At 43.8% G+C, this 18379-nt stretch overlaps 1 protein-coding gene across 1 annotated transcript in view; it reads left to right on the forward strand.

Annotated features, from left to right (window-relative positions):
- The window catches only part of LOC115175059 (glutamate receptor ionotropic, kainate 2), a 150494-nt gene that overhangs the window by 43104 nt on the left and 89011 nt on the right, over positions 1 to 18379 (forward strand). The window contains exons 5-7 of the mRNA XM_029734217.1: positions 10048 to 10229; positions 10920 to 10973; positions 12710 to 12883. Coding sequence (XP_029590077.1) covers positions 10048 to 10229; positions 10920 to 10973; positions 12710 to 12883 — 410 coding nt within the window. The remainder of the gene's footprint in view (positions 1 to 10047; positions 10230 to 10919; positions 10974 to 12709; positions 12884 to 18379) is intronic.

Consider the following 18379-nt stretch of genomic DNA (forward strand, 5'->3'; position numbering starts at 1 on the left):
GAGGATGGATCAACAACATTGTAGTTGCTCTACAAAATGAACCTAAATGACAGAGTGAAAAGAAGGAAGCCTGGAGAGAATACAAATATTCCAAAATATGCATCTTGTTCGCAATAAGGCACTAAAGTAAAACTGCTAAAAATGTGGTGAAGAAATGAACTTTATTTCCTGAATACAAAGCATTATGGTTGGTCAAATCCAACACAAGACATCACTGAGTACCACTCTTCATATTTTCAAGCATAGTGGTGGCTGCATCATGTTATGGGTACGCTTGTCATCGGCAAGGACTAGGACGTTTTTTTTATATAAAAAGAAACAGAATGGAGCGAAGCACATGCAAAGTCCTAGAGGAAAACCTGGATTAGTCTGCTTTCCAACAGACACTGGGAGACAAATTCACCTTTCAGCAGGACACTAACCTAAAACACAAGGCTAAATACAGTTGAAGTCGGAAGTTTACATACACTTAGGTTGGAGTCATTAAAACTTGTTTTTCAACCACTCCACAAATTTCTTGTTAACAAACTAAAGTTTTGGCAAGTTGGTCAGGACATCTACTTTGTGCATGACACAAGTAATTTTTACAACAATTGTTTACAGACAGATTATTTCACTTATAATTCACTGCATCACAATTCCAGTGGGTCAGAAGTTTGCATACACTAAGTTGACTGTGACTTTAAACAGCTTGGAAAATTCCAGAAAATGATGTCATGGCTTTAGAAGCTTCTGACAGGCTAATTGACATAATTTGAGTCAATTGGAGGTGTACCTGTGGATGTATTTCAAGGCCTACCTTCAAACTCAGTGCCTCTTTGCTTGACATCATGGGAAAATGAAAATAAATCAGCCAAGACCTCAGAAAATAAATTATAGACCTCCACAAGTCTGGTTCATCCTTGAGAGCAATTTCCAAATTCCTGAAGGTAACACGTTCATCTGTAAAAAAAATAGTACGCAAGTATAAACATCATGGGACCACGCAGCCATCATACCGCTCAGGAAGGAGACCTGTTCTGTCTCCTAGAGATGAACGTACTTTGCTGGGAAAATGCAAATCAATCCCAGAACAACAGCAAAGGACCTTGTGAAGATGCTGGAGGAAACAGGTACAAAAGTATCTATATCCACAGTAAAACGAGTCCTATATCGACATAACCTGAGTGGCCGCTCAGCAAGTAAGAAGCCACTGCTCCAAAACCACCACAAAAAAGCCAGACTACGGTTTGCAACTGCACATGGGGACAAAGATCGTACTTTTTGGAGAAATGTCCTCTGGTCTGATGAAACAAAAATATAACTGTTTGGCCATAATGACCATCGTATTGTTTGGAGGAAAAGGGGGAGGCTTGCATGCAAAAGAACACCATCCCAAACGTAAAGTACGGGGGTGGCAGCATCATGTTGTGGGGGTGCTTTCCTACTGGAGGGACTGGTGCACTTCACAAAATAGATGGCATCATGAGGGAAAGGAAATTATGTGGATATATTGAAGCAACATCTCAAGACATCAGTCAGGAAGTTAAAGCTTGGTAGCAAATGGGTCTTCCAAATGGACAATGAGCCCAAGCATACTTCCAAAGTTGTGGCAAAATGGCTTAAGGACAACAAAGTCAAGATATTGGAGTGGCCATCACAAAGCCCTGATCTCAATCCTATAGAACATTTGTGGGCAGAATTGAAAAAGCGTGTGCGAGCATGGAGACCTACAAACCTGACTCAGTTACACCAGCTCTGTCAGGAGGAATGGGCCAAAAATTCACCCAACTTATTGTGGGAAGCTTGTGGAAGGCTAGCCGAACCGTTTTACCCAAGTTAAACAATTTAAAGGCAACGCTACCAAATACTAATTGAGTGTATGTAAACTTCTGACCCACTGGGAATGTGATGAAAGAAATAAAAGCTGAAATAAATCATTCTCTCTACTATTATTCTGACATTTTACATTCCTAAAATACAGTGGTGATCCTAACTGACCTAAGAAAGGGAATTTTTAGTAGGACTAAATGTCACGAATTGTGAAAAACTGAGGTTAATGAAGGAAATAAGTATTTGACCCCCTCGCAATCAGAAAGATTTCTGGCTCCCAGGTGTCTTTTATACAGGTAACGAGCTGAGATTAGGAACACACTCTTAAAGGGAGTGCTCCTAATCTCAGCTTGTTACCTGTATAAAAGACACCTGTCCACAGAAGCAATCAATCAATCAGATTCCAAACTCTCCACCATGGGCAAGACCAAAGAGCTCTCCAAGGATGTCAGGGACAAGATTGTAGACCTACACAAGGCTGGAATGGGCTACAAGACCATCGCCAAGCAGCTTGGTGAGAAGGTGACAACAGTTGGTGCGATTGTTCGCAAATGGAAGAAACACAAAAGAACTGTCAATCTCCCTCAGCCTGGGGCTCCATGCAAGATCTCACCTCGTGGAGTTGCAATGATCTTGAGAACGGTGAAGAATCAGCCCAGAACTACACGGGAGGATCTTGTCAATGATCTCAAGACAGCTGAAACCATAGTCACCAAGAAAACAATTGGTAACACACTACGCCGTGAAGGACTGAAATCCTGCAGCGCCCGCAAGGTCCCCCTGCTCAAGAAAGCACATATACATGCCCGTCTGAAGTTTGCCAATGAACATCTGAATGATTCAGAGGACAACTGGGTGAAAGTGTTGTGGTCAGATGAGACCAAAATGGAGCTCTTTGGCATCAACTTAACTCGCCGTGTTTAGAGGAGGAAGAATACTGCCTATGACCCCAAGAACACCATCCCCACCATCAAACATGGAGGTGGAAACATTATGCTTTGGGGGTGTTTTTCTGCTAAGGGGACAGCACAACTTCATCGCATCAAAGGGACGATGGACGGGTCCATGTACCGTCAAATCTTGGGTGAGGACCTCCTTCCCTCAGCCAGGGCATTGAAAATGGGTCGTGGATGGGTATTCCAGCATGACAATGACCCAAAACACACGGTCAAGGCAACAAAGGAGTGGCTCAAGAAGAAGCACATTAAGGTCCTGGAGTGGCCTAGCCCTTCTCCAGACCTTAATCCCATAGAAAATCTGTGGAGGGAGCTGAAGGTTCGAATTGCCAAACGTCAGCCTCAAAACCTTAATGACTTGGAGAAGATCTGCAAAGAGGAGTGGGACAAATCCCTCCTGAGATGTGTGCAAACCTGGTGGCCAACTACGAGAAACATCTGACCTCTGTGATTGCCAACAAGGGTTTTGCCACCAAGTACTAAGTCATGTTATTCAGAGGGGTCAAATACTTATATCCCTCATTAAAATGCAAATCAATTTATAACATTTTTGACATGCGTTTTTCTGGATTTTTTCTGGTTATTCTGTCTCTCACTGTTCAAATAAACCTACCATTAAAATTATAGACTGATCATTTCTTTGTCAGTGGGCAAACGTATAAAATCAGCAGGGGATCAAATACTTTTTTCCCTCACTGTAGACAGGATAATTACATTAGATATAGCAGACTGACCCTAACCCCCCGGCACATAGACTATTGCAGTATAGATACTATAGGCTGAGACAGGGTGGGGTCGGGGGACACTGTCACCCGTCCGACGTTACCCCCAGACAGGGCCAACCAGGCAGGATATAACCCCACCCACTTTGCCAAAGCACAGCCCCCACAACTCTAGAGGGATATCAACAGACCACCAACGTACTACCCTGAGACAAGGCTGAGTATAGCCCACAAAGAGCTCGTCCACCGCACGAGACTGAGGGGGCAAAACCGGACCCGAAGATCACGTCTGGGACTCAACCCGCTCAAGTGACGCACCCTTCCTAGGGATGGCATGGAAGAGCACTAGTAAGCCAGTGACTCAGCCCCCTTAATAGTGTCACAGGCAGAGAATCCCAGTGGAGAAAGGGGAGCTGGCCAGGCAGAGACAGCAAGGGCAGTTCGTTACTCCAGTGCCTTGCTGTTCACCTTCGCACCCCTGGGCCAGACCACTCAATCATAGGACCTACTGAAGATATGAGTCTTCAGTAAAGGCTTAAAGGTCAAGACCGAGTCTACGTCTCTCACATGGATAGGCAGACCATTCCATAAAAATTTAGCTCTATAGGAGAAAGCCCTGCCTCCAGCTGTTTGCTTAGAATTTCTAGGGACAATAAGGAGGCCTGCGTCTTGTGACCGTAGCGTACATATAGGTATGTATGGCTGGACCAAAACAGAGAGATAGGTTGGAGCAAGCCGTGTAATCCTTTGTAGGTTAGCAGTACAACTTTGAAATCAGCCTTACCCTTAACCGGAAGCCAGGCTAGCACTGGAGTAACATGATCACTTGAGTTATATGAGCACATTTCTGGGTTCTAGTCTAGATTCTAGCAGCCGTGTTTAGCAGAAATTAAAATATATTTAGTGCTTTATCCGGGTAGCTGGAGAATAGAGCATTACAGTAGTCTAATCTAGAAGTGACAAAAGCATGGATTATGGATTAGCTTTTTTGCTAATCTTTTTTTAGCAAAACATTTCAGACTTTCGCAATATTACGAAGATGGAAAAATGCTGTCACTGAAATGTTCTTCATATGTTCGTCAAAAGAGAGATCAGAGTCCAGAGTCACACAGAGGTCCTTCACAGGTTTTTTTGAGACGACTGTACAACCATCAAGATGAATTGTCATATCCAACAGCACATCTCTTTGTTCCTTGGAACCTATTACTGGCATCTCTGTTTTGTCAGAGCCTCCAGTGATGATCCATGGCACAAAGCCTCCAGTGATGATCCAGGGTGCGGAACCAGTAGTGATGATCCATGGCACGGAGCCTGCAGCGACGGTCCCCAGTCCGGAACCTCCAGAGACGCTCTCCAGTCCGGAGCCTCCAGCGACGATCTCCAGTCCGGAGCCTCCAGCGATGCTCCTCAGTCCGGAGCCTCCAGCGACGCTCCTCAGTCCGGAGCCTCCAGCGACGCTCCCCAGTCCGGAGCCTCCAGCGACGCTCCCCAGTCCGGAGCCTCCAGCGACGCTCTCCAGTCCGGAGCCTCCAGCGACGCTCCCCAGTCCGGAGCCTCTAGCGGCGGTCCGCAGCCCCGAATCCTCAGCGACGGTACGGAGCCCCGAGTCCTCAGCGACGGTCCGCAGCCCCGAGTCCTCAGCGACGGTCTGCAGCCCTGAGTCTTCAGCGACGGTCTACAGCCCCGAGTCTTCAGCGACGGTCTGCAGCCCAGAGTCTTCAACGACGGTCTGCAGCCCAGAGTCTTCAGCGACGGTCTGCAGCCCCGAGTCTTCAGCGACGGTCTGCTGCCCCGAGTCTTCAGCGACGGTCTGCAGCCCCGAGTCTTCAGGGACGGTCTGCAGCCCAGAGTCTTCAGCGGCGGCCTGCAGCCCAGAGACTTCAGCGGCGGTCGGCAGTTCAGAGCCTCCGGCGCTGATCCACGATCTGGTTCCTCCGGTGACACAAAAGCGGAGGGATCAGCGGGCGGAGTGGGGGCTACGCACCGGAGCCACCACCATGAGCAGATGCCCACCCGGACCCTCCCCTATAGGTTCAGGTTTGCGGCCGTGAGTCCGCACCTTTGGGGGGGTACTGTCACGCCCTGACCTGAGAGAGTCGTTTTTCTCTATTTGGTTAGGTCAGGGTGTGACATGGGGTGGGCATTCTATGTGTTGTATGTCTATGTTGTTTTTTCTTTATTGGCCGAGTATGGTTTCCAATCAGATGCAGCTGTCATTCGTTGTTTCTGATTGGGAATCATACATAGGCAGCCCTTTTTCCCACAGTCAGTTGTGGGATCTTGTTTTTGTATTGCTGTTAGTAGCCTGCAAAACTTTTTGTTCGTTGTGTTGTTCATTGTTTTGTTTTTTTTGCTGGTTCACCGTTAAATAAAATATGATCAACCCAACCCACGCTGTACCTTGGTCTACCTTTAACGACGGATGTTACAGTTATCCTATGGGGACAGCCGAAAACCCTTTTTTTCTGAGTGTACCATGAGCTGGTAGATTCAATAAGACCTATTTACCATAATAAATTGACCTTCAGGATTCTCCTGGTGACTGCCTTTTCTGACCATGTCTCTGTCACACACATTTTTATTTGTCGAGAGTCGCCACTGTAGCATGGTGAGAGTATATTAACCATGGCTAAGTGCACAGTAAATGTTCCAACTCAACGTCCACTACAACGAGTCATCTAATTGGCCACTGTTCCACTCCTCCTCATTTGTGTGTCCCAAATGGCTCCCTATTCTCTATATAGTACACTACTTTAGACCAGGGAACCTACAAATCTATTCTCTATATAGTACACTACTTTAGACCAGGGGCCATAGGGGTCCCTATTCTCTACACTACTTTAGACCAGGGCCCATAGGGCTCCCTATTCTCTACACTACTTTAGACCAGCACTCATAGGGCTCCCTATTCTCTACACTACTTTAGACCAGGGGCCCATAGAGCTCTTAAGAGAATAAGGTTCCATTTTGGATGCAATCATTTTTCATTACTCCCACCACCACAACAACTCCCACTGGCATGTATTGATTCCCTCACAAAGGATTCTGAGGGAGGTGTTAGAGGTTCTTTAAGGGGAGGTTTACTTAACCATGTCAGCCTGGCAGTTTCCTCCTCCTTAAGGGGAGTGTTTTTAGTGTAACACACCACCTCCAATCCTCACAGTGACAGAGTCGGGGTGAGAGAGCCTGGATGATGTGGACCACACACAGATACACACACACACACGCACACACACGCACACACACATGCACACACACACACACACACCTTTGGACTGTAATCACACATCTTCATGCTCCAGGACATTATGTGATTGGAGTATATCTGACGTCTGGCGGGAAGAACTATCGGAGAGGATAAAATATTCACACACAGCTGTCTGAGGATTGGCATTATCCACAGCCCCTCAAACATCAGCCCTGACAGTGTTTCCCAAACGTTGCTCTCCCCCAGAAAGATGTTCCGCTTAATGCCTTCGAAGTGTCTGTACGGACCAAAACAGAGAAGGGACAGATGGCCGGAGTAGGGATCTTCTGAGATTACCTTGGAGTAGGGATGTTCTGGGATTAGTTCAGGTGAATATCCCGGTGCGTGGAATACCTACCTCCCTCACTCACACAACTGCAGTATGTACAGTCGTGGCCAAAAGTTTTGAGAATGACACAAATATTAATTTCCACAAAGTTTGCTGCTTCAGTGTCTTTAGATATTTTTGTCATATGTTACTATGGAATACTGAAGTATAATTACAAGCATTTCATAAGCGTCAAAGGCTTTTATTGACAATTACATGAAGTTGTTGCAAATACTCAATATTTGCAGTGTTGACCCTTCTTTTTCAAGACCTCTGCAATCCACCCTGGCATGCTGTCAATTAACTTCTGGGCCACATCCTGACTGATGGCAGCCCATTCTTGCATAGTCAATGCTTGGAGTTTGTCAGAATTTGTGGGTTTTTGTTTGTCCACCGGCCTCTTGAGGATTGACCACAAGTTCTCAATGGGATTAAGGTCTGGGGAGTTTCCTGACCATGGACCCAAAATATCGATGTTTTGTTCCCCGAGCCACTTAGTTATCACTTTTGCCTTATGGAAAGGTGCTCCATCATGCTGGAAAAGGCATTGTTCATCACCAAACTGTTCCTGGATGGTTGGGAGAAGTTGCTCTCGGAGGATGTGTTGGTACCATTCTTTATTCATGGCTGTGTTCTTAGGCAAAATTGTGAGTGAGCCCACTCCTTTGGCTGAGAAGCAATCCCACACATGAATGGTCTCAGGATGCTTTACTGTTGGCATGACACAGGACTGATGGTGGCGCTCACCTTGTCTTCTCCGGACAAGCTTTTTTCCGGATGCCCCAAACAATCGGAAAGGGCATTCATCATAGAAAATGACTTTACCCCAGTCCTCAGCAGTCCAATCCCTGTACCCTTTGCAGAATATCAGTCTGTCCCTGATGTTTTTCCTGGAGAGAAGTGGCTTCTTTGCTGCCCTTCTTGACACCAGGCCATCCTCCAAAAGTCTTTGCAGATGCACTCACACCTGCCTGCTGCCATTCCTGAGCAAGCTCTGTACTGGTGGTGCCCAGATCCTGCAGTTGAATCAACTTTAGGAGACGGTCCTGGCGCTTGCTGGACTTTCTTGGGCACCCTGAAGCCTTCTTCACAACAATTGAACCGCTCTCCTTGAAGTTCTTGATGATTCGATAAATGGTTGATTTAGGTGCAATCTTACTGGCAGCAATATCCTTGCCTGTGAAGCCCTTTTTGTGCAAAGCAATGATGACGGCACGTGTTTCCTTGCAGGTAACCATGGTTGACAGAGGACAAACAATGATTCCAAGCACCACCCTCCTTTTGAAGCTTCCAGTCTGTTATTCGAACTCAATCAGTATGACAGAGTGATCTCCAGCCTTGTCCTCGTCAACACTCACACCTGTGTTAACGAGGGAATCGCTGGTTCTTTTGTGGCAGGGCTGAAATGCAGTGGAATTATTTTGTTGAGATTCAATTCATATGTATGTCAAAGAGGGACTTTGCAATTAATTGCAATTCATCTGATCACTCTTCATAACATTCATGGAGTATATGCAAATTGCCATCATACAAACTGAGGCAACAGACTTTGTGTCATTCTCAAAACTTTTGGCCACGACTGTACTTCCAACATGCGAGGAGACATTCCTCATTCCTATTTTGCAGCAATCCTTATAAAACTCCCAAGGGAGAATCCACCCTGACTCACAGTAAAACCATTCAATTGCTCACACAGCACTTCGTCCCAAAGAAAAAGGGGCTGAGCAGTCCTAACGTGCTTCTTAAAAAAAACTTCTTCTTCTCTCCCTCCTACACCCATCCATTTCTACAACAATGACAAGTAATAATTTCTACCATCAATCCAGCCTTCATTCATTCCACGGCTCAGAAGTCCTCGGTGGAGAAGTCCTCCAAGGAGGACTGAGCCAAGTCCTCAGAAGTCCTCGGTAGAGAGGGGAGAAACTCGTTGTAATCTCAGATCGTCCCTCTGAGACATTTCTAACGGAGTGCTGGTGGAAAAGGGAAAGTTGGAGTTTGTGTCTCAATATGAAAAGGTGGTATGTTTACATTCCCTAGGGGGTAGTGGTCAGGCAAACAGAGGCTCCCATCAGAACAGAACCTTGGGAAGGAGAGAGATAGTGTGGGGAAAGCCAGAGTCAATCCATTCTCTATCAGATTTAAGTCATTCCACTCTAGAGTAGAGAGTACTGTCTGAATTTGCATTTTTAAGGTGCTGGAGTAAATAAAGTGCTTTTTGTTGTTTGCGTTGAGTTGGTGAAGAGCTCTGCTGGAGGATCTGCAGAACTGTATCATGGGAGGTATTCTGATATGCCTCAAAATAAAATGTTGCAAGTTTCCCATTGACATGATTTAATGATTTTTCTGTGATCAGAAGAGTCAGAATACAAGTGGGAGAGGGCAAGTGGGAGTGGGAGAATCAGATCAATTATGGAATGGAGAGCCATGTATTTGGGCTTTTTCACTGAAAAGACTTCCCAGCAAACCAGGAACATTCACAGGACATTAGCTAACATTCATATTAAGTTCTAGTTATGGTTTTATCTAACATTGGGATGAGAACATCCCAAAAACATTCAAATAATGCTTTTGATGACAAAATGTTTTTTCGTTTTTTTCATATCCTTGGAATGTTCTCCTAACATTCACTAAAATGTTAAATGCACAACATCTGTAACGACCACCACAGAACATTCCTCTAAGGTTGTTATTAGGTTTCCAAGTAATGTAATAACAACATTTGTTCTGGTATGGTTCTTGCAACATCAAGATAATATTTTATACAAACATTGCATAAACATCAGCACAACTGGACAGTTTTTGTGTTTTTCCAACTGTTGGGGCAACCTAATGAATGTTCTGGAAATGTTCACAGAACCAATTCTGCTGGGTTGTATCTGAACTCTATGCCTTACCAATGCCGCGCTTTTATTCATTTCCATTGCATACACATTTTTCAAATTCCTGCCACTCTTGTATAAGGTGTACATTTTTGGTCTGTAGGTCTTATTCGGTTGCAGGAGCTGATCAAGGCGCCATCCCGATACAACATTCGTTTGAAGATCCGACAGTTGCCGGCGGAGACCAAGGACGCCAAGCCACTTCTGAAAGAGATGAAGAAAGCAAAGGAATTCCACGTGATCTTTGACTGCGGCCATGAAATGGCTGCCTGGATCCTGAAACAGGTCAGTTAGGCAAGAGACATGTTGTACTTTGTTATTCTTAGACTTTGTTAGATTTCTTTATATGAATTATCTCCAGAATAATGAGTCACTCATTGAATAGTTATTTCTTATACTTTGGTTTAAGGTCCAGCACCGTCATTCAATTCCTTTGGTAATTCAATTCCTTTTTATCTGCAAACGACTCATTTGGATATTTAATTTTCCTCATTCATCTCCTTTTAGAATATTAGAGTTCTATTACTGGTCTTCCATAATGGATGCTCTATGCCACAATAAAGTTTTAATTAGCAACTCTGCCTCAGATCGCAGGCATGTTTGAGACATTATGATTAAGCCACATTCTTAATGAGAAGTGTGCATATCCGTCACCAAAATAGCAGTTCTCGGGCAGAGTAGATGACGTGTTCAGTTTACTAATTATATACAGCATGGCCACCAACATGGCCTCTTAATATGAAACATCCACCACAAAGGCGTGCTGAATCATGACAAAAATTGCTCTGATTATCTGCTCTGTGTGTTGCCAAAAAAAATACATAAAACGTTAATAGGATATTCCCCAAATGTGTTTAGCATATTGACTTATCTAAAGTAATTTAGTCCAAAAAATGTTTGTCTACTCTGCACTTACACATGCTGTATATTTGTGTTGGCACTATGACCATAGTCAGTATTGTTGTTTTCCCACAGGCTCTAGCCATGGGAATGATGACCGAGTACTACCACTACATCTTCACCACCCTGGTACGTTTACCAGCACCTTACAGTTATAGACGGGTTGGTTGTTTAGCAACAAAATCTATGGGGCAAAACAGACTGGCTTGGCTTCAATTGTTGACAACATTTAAACTGTATTTCATATCCAATGTTCTTGAAAACATAAATACATTTGCACAATGAGCACTTGTTATCGCTCAAATACATTGTTACAGTTGTTGGTTAGCTAGCTAGCAATTTTTTTGCCATATTAGCCTAGACGTGACATCAATCAAAACACCTCAAAATAAGACATGGTATCAAGAACAAGATGAAACTAGGCGAAATGAGCCACCTACGAATCCCGACATGGCAGCTTCTTGTCATTGTTACTAGCTATCTGGCCATTCAAGATCACAACAACACATGGACTTCTGCCCCATTGAAGCGTGCTCATCGTATTTGTGACGTTGTCAGCTAACTCGTCTATACTGAGTTTTCTTCCTGATCAATACGTTGTTCATATTAGGAAGGTATCCATGAAAGTTGCAGATGCGTGATGCTGTCTTAATATGGACACCTTACAGTAGATATCACATAATCGTATTCTTTATATTGCCACTTAAATACTTGGTCCTGGTGGCAATTAATGCATCTATAATGTGTTATTGAAGATACTGTTTATAAATGTCAAAAACATTTATAGACAAAACCCTTTAAAGACAATATCTATTCCAGGGTTGAAAAAGATTATAGCTGTCTACGTATCAGTCTAGACTTTTTCTTTGATACCCTTTTGTTTCCTCTATAAACGATGCTTAGCCATTCTCTACCCTTCCCCAAACTGTTGTCCAAAAGCCTCTAAGAGTTTTGATCACGAACAAAATAAAGCTGTTCGATATGCTCGTCTATTCTGACTCAGGGCGGCGATTTAAGTCCTCCAAAGTTATTTTGATCCATCCACTACAAAGAGTCCTGCTGTTCTCACTGGATGAAAAGCCTGTCTTTCCTGGATGAAGAGAGAGAGAATGAGAGATTCAGAGCGTACATAACAGCTCAGACAGTACGAGGCTATTACCGTCTCAGTACATTATGACCCTGACAACAACTGTGCCTGTTGTGCTGTTTGGAACATTATAGATAAGGTTAGGACAAGGTTTGAGAAAGACTGAACCTAAATCTGTTGTTATGGGCAAACAGGAAATAGAGCAACGAAGGTAGGGCTGTTTCAGAGGCATGCTGTTACTTGTTAGTCTGGGCTCCTGCCTGTTCCAACAACATAGGTCAGTTTGGCAAGGAAGTGGCGGTAGTGCTGGCCAATGCCGCAATACAACTGGTATCCAGGGGCTTGTTTTGCCCTTAGAGGAGTGTACACTTATACAACCCATAGACGTCTGCCTTCATAAGCCAGACGTGTGGCCTCGCACCAAGGCCCTGCCTGGTAACCTTGAAAACGTTAGCTTAATCTAGTCCACTGCCTCGGCGAACTAGATGAAATGCCTCCTGAAAATACTTCAGAACGTACCCCGTTAATCTCTCTCACCATTAAATCTGGCTTCCGAACGCAGTTTTAATTTAGCGTGAGAACAGGTGTGCGGTCAGCACTCTATAATCAATGATGGGCAATAAATGATCTCCTTGCATCTCAATCTACGGACACAATCCCTATATAGAATCAGTAATACCATACTACACTAATGAAGTGCTTGTTACATGTTTATGACATGTTTATTATATTTTCATAAAGTATGAAAGCATGAACATAGCAATTTTTGTTATTTTAGGACCTTTTCGCCCTGGATATGGAGCCGTATCGGTACAGCGGAGTCAACATGACGGGTTTCCGGATCCTAAACACGGAAAACTCTCAGGTGTCGTCGATCATCGAGAAATGGTCCATGGAACGCCTACAAGCCCCGCCCAAACCGGACTCGGGCCTACTGGAGGGATTCATGACGGTATGGTTGAAACGGCTAAATCTTCCTTATGCTCTGCATGCACAAACAAACATGCTTTATCACCCTAGTGTCTCAATGACCAAATCGATAGGACGTTGTAAATTATATTGCTACATTTATCATGTGTTGTGATCTTTCTAGTACAGGCAGATTTTAAGCCATCGTGTATGAAGTGGTCAATTTTATATCCATGACATGATTCATGAAGCAATGAAATGTACAAAATACAAATGTAATTAAATAGTTACTGGGTAACAGGGCAGGATGGCCGGGGCTTTAGCCCAGGTGAGATGCTCTCTGGGAGGGCATCGAGGCTGGGCAGTAGCCCAATGTCTGGAGCTTTGAGCCTGGAGTTCCTGGGTCTAAATGCTCTCTAATGAGACTGTGTGGATGGTAATGGCCCTTTCTCTGCACTCCTTCACTCGCCTCCTCTCTCCCTCTATCCGCCGGGAACCCTGCCAAAATATGACAATCTGTCAGTGTGCGGAGAGAGAGCGAGAGAGCAAATTGGACGGAAATGATGGCCTCTGCTTTTTTCTGGGGAGCCGTCCAAAAAAGCCAGCGACGATGAGGTGATTTGAAAGTGAAAAAACATAAGTGGAGCTCAGGCATGGTCATTCAAGGTCTCTCTCTGTATCCATTTGTCTGAAACAGCCAATTATTTAATTTCGCAGGGACGATACGAAGTCTCCAGGGAGATGTATGTCTGTGTTTTTCTGTTTTGTGTCTCTTTCCTGTCTGTTTCCTCTGTCTGGGTATAAGATGGCAGTAGATCCATGGTGAATCTTCACAGAGACAGATGCAATGAGAAAAAGCAGTAACACAATGTCAGACACAATGCCATATATGCTAATGAATTGAAATGCACAAGGCGTCATATGATGGCATGCCCTACTGTAGTTCTGTTCTACATGGAAGCTGTAACCCCTTATTAGGAGTACATGCATGTCAAACACTGTCTAAAAAGCAAAGACACTGTAGGCCCTATAAGTCTTTTAAATCTTATAACCCAATGCACAGTTAACGGCATTCATTTGGTGTAGCAATCTGCTCTGATGTCTTGCCAGAGAAAGCCCTATTGTCACATACCACCACCCCTTAATACAATGGCACATTTTCTTTCAATTCCCCTTAGACACGAGACAAAACAACAATGCTGTTATTCATGTATGCAAAGATGAATGACATGCACAAAAAGGTTATATGTTGGATGTTTTTCCATTTTTTTTTATTCTGTAAATTCATGGATTGATTAATTAGGCATAGCGCATATTGTCATATCGCACCAGACTAAAACTTCTGCTAAATAATAAATATTAATGTCCAATGGGCTCTGTACCAGGCTTGATAAATTACTTCATTAGGGTGTTCTATTTATAAGCCAGTGATATATTCAACAGTGATATACTGTATCCCACCATGTCCGCGGCCCAAATGGCATCCTATTCCCTATATTGTTCATAAGTAGCGGCCAAAAGTAGACACTAAATATGGGACGCAGCCCATAATGCTCTTCTCTCTTCAGATGATCTAATTAATTTAATAAAATAAATGAGAAAATATGAGGATGAAAAATTATCGAAATTATTCAAATAGTATGGTAATGATATACATTTTTTAAAACTTTTTTATTTTTTATTTCACCTTTATTTAACCAAGTAGGCTAGTTGAGAAAAAGTTCTCATTTACAACTGCGACCTGGCCAAGAAAAGCAAAGCAGTTCGACACATACAACAACACAGAGTTACACATGGAATAAACAAACATACAGTCAATAACACAGTAGAAAAAAGTCTATATACAGTGAGTGCAAATGAGGTAAGATAAGGGAGGTAAGACAAATAGGCCATGGTGGCAAAGTAATTACAATATAGCAATTACACTGGAATGGTAGATGTGCAGAAGATGAATGTGCAAGTAGAGATACTGGGGTGCAAAGGAGCAAGATAAATAAATAAATACAGTATGGGGATGAGGTAGTTGGATGAGCTATTTAAAGATGGGCTATGTACAGGTGCAGTGATCTGTGAGCTGCTCTGGCAGCTGGTGCTTAAAGCTAGTGAGGGAGATATGTGTCTCCAGCTTCAGTGATTTTTGTAGATTGTTCCAGTCATTGGCAGCAGTGGACTGGAAGGAAAGGCGGCCAAAGTAGGAATTGGCTTTGGGGGTGACCAGTGAGATATACCTGCTGGAGCGCGTGCTACGGGTGGGTGCTGCTATGGTGACCAGTGAGCTGAGATAAGGCGGGGCTGAAGCTCGTCTGGAGGTTAGTTAACACAGTGTCCAAAGAAGGGCCAGAAGTATACAGAATGGTGTCGTCTGCGTAGAGGTGGATCAGAGAACCACCAGCAACAAGAGCGACCTCATTGATGTATACAGAGAAGAGAGTCGGCCCAAGAATTGAACCCTGTGGCACCCCCATAGAGCCTGCCAGAGGTCCGGACAACAGGCCCTCCGATTTGACACTGATCTCTGTCAGAGAAGTAGTTGGTGAACCAGGCGAGGCAATCATTTGAGAAACCAAGGCTATTGAGTCTGCCGATAAGAATGCGGTGATTGACAGAGTCGAAAGCCTTGGCCAGGACGATGAATACAGCTGCACAGTATTGTCTCTTATCGATGGCGGTTATGATATTGTTTAGGACCTTGAGCGTGGCTGAGGTGCACCCACGACCAGCTCTGAAACCAGATTGCATAGCGGAGAAGGTACGGTGGGATTCGAAATGGTCTGTAATCTGTTTGTTAACTTGGCTTTGGAAGACCGTAGAAAGGTAGAGTAGTATAGATATAGGTCTGTAGCAGTTTGGGTCTAGAGTGTCTCACCCTTTGAAAAGGAGGATGACCGTGGCTGCTTTCCAATCTTTGGGAATCTCAGACTATACGAAAGAGAGGTTGAACAGGCTAGTAATAGGGGTTGCAACAATTTCGGCAGATCATTTTAGAAAGAGCGGGTCCAGATTGTCTAGCCCGGCTGATTTGTAGGGGTCCAGATTTTGCAGCTCTTTCAGAACATCAGCTATCTGGATTTGGGTGAAGGAGAAATGGGGGAGGCTTGCTGTGGGTGTGCAGGGCTGTTGACCGAGGTAGGCGTAGCCAGGTGGAAAGCATGGCTAGCCGTAGAAAAATGGTTATTGAAATTCTCAATTATAGTGTATTTATCGGTGGTGACAGTGTTTCCTATCCTCAGTACAGTGGGCAGCTGGGAGGAGGTGCTCTTATTCTCCATGGACTTTACAGTGTCCCAGAATTTTTTTGAGTTTGTGCTACAGGATGCAAATTTCTTCTTGAAAAAGCTAGCCTTGGCTTTCCTAAGTGCCTGTGTATATTGGTTCTTAATAACTTCCCTGAAAAGTTGCATATCACGGGGGCTATTCGATACTAATGCAGAACGCCACAGGATGTTTTTGTGCTGGTCAAGGGCAGTCAGGTCTGGAGAGAACCAAGGACTATATCTGTTCCTAGTTCTACATTTTTTGAATGGGGCATGCTTATTTAAGACAGTGAGGAAGGCACTTTTAAAGAGCAAGAGCAACCAGGCATCCTTTACTGACAGGATGAGGTTAATATCCTTCCAGGATACCCGGGCCAGGTCGATTAGAAAGGCCTGCTCGCTGAAGTGTTGGGGGGGACAAACCTGTTGGCAAATGAAAGAAAATCACACTTGTTTTGTTTGAAAATATTTTTCTGTAGTTTATTAGTTGTTTTTCTATAGATTATTAGTTATTTTTCTGTAGTTTATTAGTTGTTTTTCTGTGGTTTATTAGTTGTTTTTCTATAGATTATTAGTTGTTTTTCTGTAGTTTATTAGTTGTTTTTCTGTAGTTTATTAGTTGTTTTTCTGTAGTTTATTAGTTGTTTTTCTGTAGTTTATTGGTTGGACTGTCTTTATGAGAAATAGGATGTCACATTCGATAGCAGTTCTTCTACTGTTTTATTCATTATTCATCTCTGTTCAATCCAAATATTTCAAAAACATAAAAGGCACATGGTACCCATTTTCTTGGTTGGGTCCTTGCATATAACATCCTTTCAGTGGTATATATTTTGCATTCCGAAAGAGAAGTAGAAATGGATTAGAACTGGAATCGTAAAGGTCTTCCTAATCAGCAGCACTTCCTATTATGTGAGCAAGTAGCATTCGGACATCTTGAAGGGAATCGGTCAGTTAGGAACCAACCAAAGGAAATGTACTTAACAAGCGAATATGATCTTCCAAAGTCTCCCGAGCACATATTGGTTCCATTCTCCACAATACAGAGTGTCTGTCATATTCTGTTTCTATGGTCCGTCAAGCATCCCTAGCGCTTCTCTCTATCCAGTGACCAGGCAACAGTTGTGTAGCAGACGGTTGCCAAGACAACACCCTCCCAGGGTCACCTTGTGGTGTCATGGACGATTGATAGACTGGAATAGAAGGAGGAGGATGTCTACGGTCAGTGTCGGTAAAACATGCAGTGTTTGCATCACTATACTGGCCACTGAATGAATGCAGTATACTGTATAATCACACTGAGTTCCCTGGGTTGGTCCAATATTGTCTGAATGAATGCAGTATACTGTATAATCACACTGAGTTCCCTGGGTTGGTCCAACATTGTCTGAATGAATGCAGTATACTGTTTAATCACACTGAGTTCCCTGGGTTGGTCCAACAGTGGCTGAATGAATGCAGTATAATGAGCTTTGTGTACTGTGTGTCTACTCAGCCTGGACTAGAAGCACAAACATATTTATATTTCTGACACGTATGAATGCATAATAAGAGCAGAGATACCAATTAGACCAACTTGAGTGTGTGTGTGTGTGTGTGTGTGTGTGTGTGTGTGTGTGTGTGTGTGTGTGTGTGTGTGTGTGTGTGTGTGTGTGTTGGAGTGTGTGTGTATGTGCGTGTGTGTGTGTTTGAGTGTGTGTGTGTGTGTGTGTGTGTGTGTGTGTGTGTGCGTGCGTGTTGGAGTGTGTGTGTGTGTGTGTATGTGCGTGTGTGTGTGTGAGTGTGTGTGTGTGTGCGTGCGTGTTGGAGTGTGTGTGTATGTGCGTGTGTGTTGGAGTGTGTGTGTATGTGTGTGTGTGTGTGTGTGTTTGAGTGTGTGTGTGCGTGTGTGTTGGAGGGAATTCAGTGTACATGCACATATGTGTGCGTGTGTGTGCTTGTATATGTGTGTATAGTGAATTATGATACAACATTATTCTTCATCCCCCAGCTACTGTTAGTGCCCCTTAAAAACAACACAGACAAGTCCACCACGCTAACGAGGTGAAATACTTAGCGGGCTAAACGACTACAATAAAACCACATAAAAACCTAGCAACTGCACCGTCAAATCAAGCACATTGCATTGGCTACTTACTCAAAATTGTATATTTACACATAACACGATATAGTTCACATCGCTCCTTTTCCCTCCCTAAGTCGTTACTCTGTGTGTGTGTGTGTGTGTGTGTGTGTGTGTGTGTGTGTGTGTGTGTGTGTGTGTGTGTAGCCTCGTAACGTCAGTC

This window comes from Salmo trutta, chromosome 35 (assembly GCF_901001165.1).
Source record: "Salmo trutta chromosome 35, fSalTru1.1, whole genome shotgun sequence".
In the NCBI taxonomy this organism is placed as follows: Eukaryota; Metazoa; Chordata; class Actinopteri; order Salmoniformes; family Salmonidae; genus Salmo; species Salmo trutta.